The sequence below is a fragment of the Myotis lucifugus genome, unplaced genomic scaffold, assembly GCF_000147115.1.
Source record: "Myotis lucifugus unplaced genomic scaffold, Myoluc2.0 scaffold_59, whole genome shotgun sequence".
NCBI classification, from domain to species: Eukaryota; Metazoa; Chordata; class Mammalia; order Chiroptera; family Vespertilionidae; genus Myotis; species Myotis lucifugus.
In genome coordinates, this window is record NW_005871107.1 from 5,630,403 (window position 1) to 5,637,818 (window position 7,416).

The window sequence follows — 7,416 nt, forward strand, 5'->3', positions numbered from 1 at the left end:
GTCTCACTAGATAGAACCATAAATAGGATTGGCACGCTCCTGCCTCCAACATGCGCCAGTGAACTTGTTAGTAATGCGGTCAGTTGGCTGCTGTTCTACCCTGATCTTCCCTCGGAGACAGAGGACGGCTCCTCTGCGAGAAAGCGCGGGCTCTAGTGATGGTCACAGCCAATGTCCACAAATGCTTAACGTCCCGACTGCACAAATTTGTATTAGCAATTACTCTCTTTGAAGAACAAAAAAATGAATTATTTTAGATTTCACTGATTATCTTGGCAGCGATTGTGTTGTACTCTCCAATTTGATCCAGTTTCAAGATGACTGCATGATGTTCTCTGTTGCCTTGACATCTTATTTTGTTTTTAGTAATAAAACACATTATTATATTCTGTCAGTAGCATATTTCCTGAATATAACTTTTCCCAAGTTTCAATCCGAATAAGAAATTTAACAATTTAAAACTCACTGAGAAAAAACAATTCACTTGTTATTTTTAAAAATGCCCTTTTAATCTTGACTCAAGATACCAAGAAAAATAAAAATGCGTTACTTACTGTGGCTGATTTCCTCTCCCCTTTAAGAAGTTTCCCAAGAATTTCATAACCATCAGTGGTGATATTTCCAGCTTCCTTGATGTCTTTTTCTATAATTTCATAGCAGTCGATGTAAATCTTAATACTTTTTGAGGTCACTACGATATGAACCTATAAAGATCATTTGTTTCCATTATAAATTTTTCACCACCAAAAAATTGGCTGACTTCTTCATATTTCATATCACAGGTTTAAAAATATGTTCTTTAAGCTATTCTCATCCCCCAAAGAAGCATTTTAGACTAAAATCCAAGACCAGGTTGCAATGTCTTGTCATTTATTAACATCAAATCAAATGACCCATGTAACCTCTCTAGGTCAGTTTCCTTCAGCCACATATACATGCATAATTTCTTATTTTCCCACCATGTACTGTTACTAAGATGACCAGAGATAATATAGATGAGATGATTCTGTAAACTATAAAGAACTATTCAAATACAAGCTAATAAACCAATAATTTATTATTATATTCAGTAAAATAGAGCCTCGAATGTCTTTCACTGACTTTCTAAGTTGAATTTTTAATTTGTTTTCTTTTATATTATTTATTGATTTAAGAGATAGAGAGACAGAGACAGAGATAGAGACATCGATTTGTTGTTCCACTGTATTCATTCATTGGTTGATTCTTTTATGCGTCCTGACCAGGGATCAAACCCACAACTTTGGTGTATCCAACGATGCTCTAACCAACTGAGCTACCTGGCCAGGAATAATTTTTTCCAAATTTCAGTCAACAAGAACTTGCATACTATATAAATACCTAACATAGTAAGAACCAGCATACGTCTTCTATAGAGATTCAGCTCTAGAAACTAATAGATGAAGATTCAACTTTATTCTTTTGTCTGATATTGAGTACACTAGGAATCGTAAGAAATCTATTAGGACAGATAATTAATAAAACATGTGTATCTCAACAATGTAAAAAATGGTTTCAGGTAATCTTTAAAGTTTATAGTCTTGTTGATAGTTTCCACTTATCACAGCACAAATACTTAAGTAAGCACTTGATTATTTTGAAAAGTTCAGCTCCAAGTTAAAAGAAACAGAAGTTCCCTTAAATGCTTTGAGTCAATAAACATAAGAACAATCCCTAGAGATTTTTTTAAAACAGTAACTATTTTTCCCATTGAGAATCACCACCAAAACACTAATTTAGTGCATCTGTAAGTGGCAAATATGAATTACATGTGGCATTTATATAAAAGTAATACATAGCTTACTAAAAATAAAGAAATTTTAAATGCCCACAGCACAGTCATCTAACATTGAATTCAAGAACAGCATTATACAAGCATTCCCAAGATATTTATTATCTAACTAGAGGCCCAGTGCACGAATTCGTGCATGGGTGGGGTCAGGCCAGCCCACCCTGATCAGGCAGATGGGGCCAGGCGGCTGGGGGGAGGGGCGGCAGGCGGTTGGTGGGCCAGCCCTGCCCCTGATGGGGGGCGGGGATGATCAGAGGTGGTGCTGGCCAGGGGGAGGGACTGCAGGCAGTTTTCCTGCCGGCCCCACCCCTGGTCAAACTCCTGGTCGAACTCTCGGTTGAACTCCCAGTCGAGGGGACAATTTGCATATTAGCCTTTTATTATATAGGATAGGAAGTAAAACTTGGGGGTTTTTTTGCTTAATCCTTTCACCCTTTTGGACACAGACAATAGTATAGTGATTGCCAGAGGGAAGGAGGGGTGGGAGGAGGTGGAAGAGGTAAAGGGGAGATAAATGGTGGTGGAAGTAGACTTGATTTAGGGTGGTAAACACATGTATATACAGATGATGTACTGTAGAACTGTGTACCTGAAACCTGTGTAATTTTATTAAGCAATGTCACCCCAATAAATTCAATAAAAATTATAAAAAGGACTAAACCTTATTTGTTAGCTCTTGTGTGAACAATCACAGAGGTAAATATCACAAAGTACTTGAAAAAAATCATAGTATCCAGAATTATGTCAAAATCAAGACTCTTAGTTTGTAACAAAATTATCCCATTCAATGTCAAACATAGTAAGCACATGCTAAAAACATGTTTTACTTCAATCTCTTCTGCATTTTCTACTGCATTTTAAACACATGCATAATCACATTTTAGAGTGGGCTCTTCATCTGCAGACCCTCATCCTAAGTACTTAGAAACCATCTCTAAACTGTGAAAATTTCACAGACCAGCAGAAAGAAATAGAAGCAATCATTCCAATTCATCTCACAGCCCATACTCTGCCATTCTCTAAAACTTCATTTTTTCATCTTTTACCTTTTACCTCTTAATGGAAATTTCTCACTTGGATATATGTCATCTGTCACAACAGAATGGAGACACAAAAAAACTTTTCAAGAGAATTTTCAAGAATCAATAGCTGTCTGCTAGTCCCTGCTTAAGCTCTTTTAGCCTACCCTCTCTTTCCCAAGAGCCCCCTGGATGTCATTTCCACTCATTCCCTGCCATGGGAGTGCAACTCATTGCACGGACTGAAGGACTTTAGTCCCTGGATTAGATGGAAAATCAAAGAAGAAGGTTTGAGTCCTTTAATCAGTAAAGAATGTAATAGCCAATAGTGATTGAACTTGTTACTTGAATTGATAGATAAATGATGTAGGAGAGTAGGTGAAAAGAATGGGGTAAGGGAATGGAAGAAGGAAGAGTATAGTGAAAAAGTGGAGAGAAAAAAACTAATAAAAAGAAACATAGTATGGAAAAAAGAAAGTAGAGAATTTGAGGAGGGCAGAAGATTTGTAAGAAGAAAAACCTAAGACTACAAATACCTTTCTATAAAGGCAAATGAAGCAATGCCAAAAATAACGATCTTGGATTTGCAATAATTGACTGTCGCTATAGACCTCTGCAAAATATTTGTTTTTTTGCTCAAGTAAAATGAAGCATTCAATAAAAGTCAAAACTTAAAAATAAATGGCTATCAGTTGGCTAGTAGAAATTAAATTTCTAATATCTTTAGAGAGTATGGAAGGAAAAATGAAATAGTCCTTTTTAGCAGGTTACTCAAATATAAATTTAATAGGTGTAGCAATGAGCCAGAAAAAGTTCATAAGAACTTTGCCAGATTCATCATCTAATATTGGATAAGGAGAAGTTGAAGCTAATAATATTTGCCAAACTAGAGCTTGCTTTCCCAATGAGGCATTTATTTTATTGCAGGCACTTCACCATGAAAGTCAATAAACTGTGAAGTGGATGTGCCATTATTCTCAAAGAGCTTTGTTTTCTTTCATTGTATTTTGCTAATGTGCACATTGGGAAGCCTCTTTGAGCTTCCTGAGAAGAGCCCTTGCCATCCTGACTGAGAGTTTAATTCACGAATAAGAAAAGCATTCTGGAAAGAACCCAAATTCTCAGGAATAGAATCAGCAAGAAGTAACAGCTACATCTACTCAAATACAGAAAAGTTTTTCCGTTTTCACTTGAGAATCAGATTGAACTGGAAATACTTGTCTTCTATGTAGGAGATTAGCTTTCTGAGTGTCATGCTGGAGAAATTTTAGACCACTTGTGCAACCAAAGGCATTCCTCCTGCTAACCCAATGGATGAAGAAATACTATTAAAAAGTCCGTTCCTAACCTAGCTTATCCTTTTCTTTTCTAATATGTCAAACTTCAGTACTTTTGTCAATCATCTTTTAAAAATCTTACAGGAAGTCTCTATTATCCTTGGATGTTGACATACACAGGAATTAATTAAGATAAACAAAAATAGACAATCCCATAAGAACGCATCTTAGAACTTCCAACAAGATATTTTAGAAAATCCATAGTGTGTTAATGCAAATGTTAATCATATAAACATTTATCTTTATTATTTTGGCAGATAGTGATAACCTTTATACTGCCATGTCTGTAACTTTACCATAAACAAGCAAGCAGAAGCAGCTTTATAAAATAATAATCCTATCAATTAAAATATAATAAAAAATTAAGCTTTGGAAATAAAATAATGTAATGGTTCACAATAAAATGGTAGATAGAAAAAGTAGTCATACTTTTTAAAAGATATTAGCATAAGATTTTATTTTTAAAAGATATAGTTATATTTTTACCAATTTAGCATAACATTTTAACAAATAATAAAATAAATTAACTTAAAATAGCAAGCCATATTCTTTTTTCTATAAGTAACCAGATAATATTTACCTTATGAAAACTTCCATAAAATAATGACTTCACTTCTTCTGTGTCGAATGTAATAGTCTGCACCTCACCTCTTGTATCCTTGTTAAAGAATGATAATGTCTTGCTAGAAGCTGTAATTAACACATAATTGTTACTAAATCACATGCCTGATATACTTTATATTGAAAGTATTCATGATGTTTCTTTTTTGTTAAGATGTCTAAAAAATTCAATAGTTTTAGTTGGGATAAAACATAATTAAAATATTTACTAATAAGCTACATTTTTAAAACTTTAAACATAAAAGCATATGTCAAGTAAATATATACAGGGTGGGGCAAAAGTAAGTTTATAGTTGTTGTTATTATGGAAAATAATATAATAATTAATGAATAATACAAAAATAAACTCTGTGTTTCTCATATTCACAGCTATGAACTACGTTTGCCCCACTCTGCATATTCAGAAGGTTCTTATAAAAAGAAGTCAAGAGAAAACCTAATCAACAATATGTACACATGTGCCTTAAAATAAGATAAAAATCCTTACGATCTGCAATCACTCCAACTTGTGGTTTGTAGTCTCTGTCTGTGATTTGCCAAATTGCAAAAGGGTCACTAGGAGATTCTGGGAGAAGTCTGAACAATAATATAATCGTGTATGAAGGAGGGAGTCCATTTGGGTGTAGATCTCTGTGGATAAAACAAACGAATGAATTCACTAATAAAAATTTCTCATCAGAAATAGAGAATATTTTAAATCTTTGGACCAGAATCTTATTATGGGCAGTTTTAGAAGTCATTTATAATAATCTGGCAACATATTAGAAGGAGAAAATTTTAGGAAAGACATCAAAAGAACAAGCACTAAAGGTCCATTATGTAAGTAGTAATAGATTATTTATAATCTGATAAAGTCACAGAAGTCTGGGAAATTGCCAAATGGTCTTTTATCCTAACAACTAATTTTTTCTAGACACATAAACAATTGCAAAATTACATACTAATTTTAGAGTGATAAACATTATACCTATGGATGTAACTTAAAGAAAATGAATCTCACTAAATATTCCCAGTGTCAGGGGTATGAGATTATAAAATAGCTTAAGGTTTTAATTTCTCCCTCGCTTTCTCCAGTAGTTTTTACACTCCCAAATTCCTCCCTTGAAATAAATAAATCACATAATCTCCAGAAGCTTACATGTTCCTAAAAAGAAAACGAGTAATAAATGTTAAGGTCATGTACATGTGCCAACGTTTAGTGCTGATAAAGGGATGGAATTCAATTAAAAGGAAATGTTGCTTTGCTCTAAGGCTGTTAGACAAAAACATGTGGTTCCATGTGTCCTCCCAGAGTTGACTCCATCGCTATTCAGGGGAACCACTGAAGCTAAATTGATGGTTTTCTGTCTGAGACTATTTAATAACATTTTATTTCTGAAGGCAGGAAAAAGGCCTTGATCATCAACTCTCAGACAGGGGAGAACCTATTCTTCTGTGAATCTTGACAGAGGGCCCAGAATGTCTCTTGAGGTTTCAAGCCCTTGCACCAACCACACCACTGGTACTTCTGGAATATGATGCTGCTCTGCCTTTTAAACATGTATTCTGGGCAAGCAGACATAATAGCTTCTGTGTGTTCAAAAGCCTACTATCTTCATAATATCCCATGTTAAAAATAATATCTTCTCCATATTAATTTATGTCTACCCTTGCCCATTTTTTTCCTTCTTTCTCAGTTAATGAGTCCTTCCGGCAGCGGGGGGGGGGGGGGGGGATTGAATTGCACTTATGGTTCTTTCAGCCATAAGCTCTGACTCATGAGAGGACAATAGGCTATCATAAGTAAAAAGGTAGGTATTGCCCAGCCGAGGTGGCTCAGTGGCTGAGCGTCGACCTATGAACCAGAAGGTCACGGTTCAATTTCCAGTCAGGGCACATGCCGGGTTTCGGGCTTGATCCCCTGTGTGATTCTCTCTCATCATTGATGTTTCTATCTCTCTCTCTCTCCCTTCCTCTGTGAAATTAATTTTTAAAAAATCTTTTAAAGGTAGGTATCAAATCTTGGGGTGACTGAGAGTTAAACGCTGGGTCTGAAGGTTTACTGAAAAACCTAAACTTGGGAACCAGCCTGGTTGACCATCAAAGAGTTAGGAACTTCAGTGTGGCCGCACTACAATACGATCTCTGCTTCCTTAAAGGAAATTAGTTTCGGTTTTAGTCTGAATTTTCCGTCAGCTTTCCCAGAGCGTTTCACATTTCAGACAGCATTTTCTGACCCTGTCCTCAGTTACTGAAAGCTTTATTTCTGCGTGTTCCTTTCGCTCTCTAAGTTGCCAAACACATATTTCTCAAGATTAAAATGTTTCCATTCTAATGAATAAAAAATACATACTTTGGTTATCGTTCCCAGGTGCAAACTTGCATGGAGTATAAAATAACAACATCTAGAGCAGTGGTTCTCAACCTTGGCTGCACATTAGAATCACTGGGGAATCCTTTTAAAATCCTGATTTCTGGGCCTCATCCTCCGGAAATTCTGTTTCTTTGTTATGGGGTGGGGCCACAACATTAGCAACAAAGAAACAGAATTTCCGGAGGATGAGGCCCGGAAATCAGGATTTTAAAAAAAAGATTCCCAGATGATTCTAATGTGCAGCCAGTGAGACCACTGATCTAGAGCTACCCGGCA

General features: G+C 35.6%; 1 protein-coding gene across 1 annotated transcript in view; it reads right to left on the reverse strand.

The window, feature by feature from the left end:
- The window catches only part of COL12A1 (collagen type XII alpha 1 chain), a 111,660-nt gene that overhangs the window by 23,048 nt on the left and 81,196 nt on the right, over nt 1–7,416 (reverse strand). The window contains exons 49-51 of the mRNA XM_023754283.1: nt 5,275–5,417; nt 4,747–4,856; nt 555–704 (exon numbers count right to left, since the gene is read on the reverse strand). Of these exons, the coding sequence (XP_023610051.1) occupies nt 555–704; nt 4,747–4,856; nt 5,275–5,417 (403 nt within the window). The remainder of the gene's footprint in view (nt 1–554; nt 705–4,746; nt 4,857–5,274; nt 5,418–7,416) is intronic.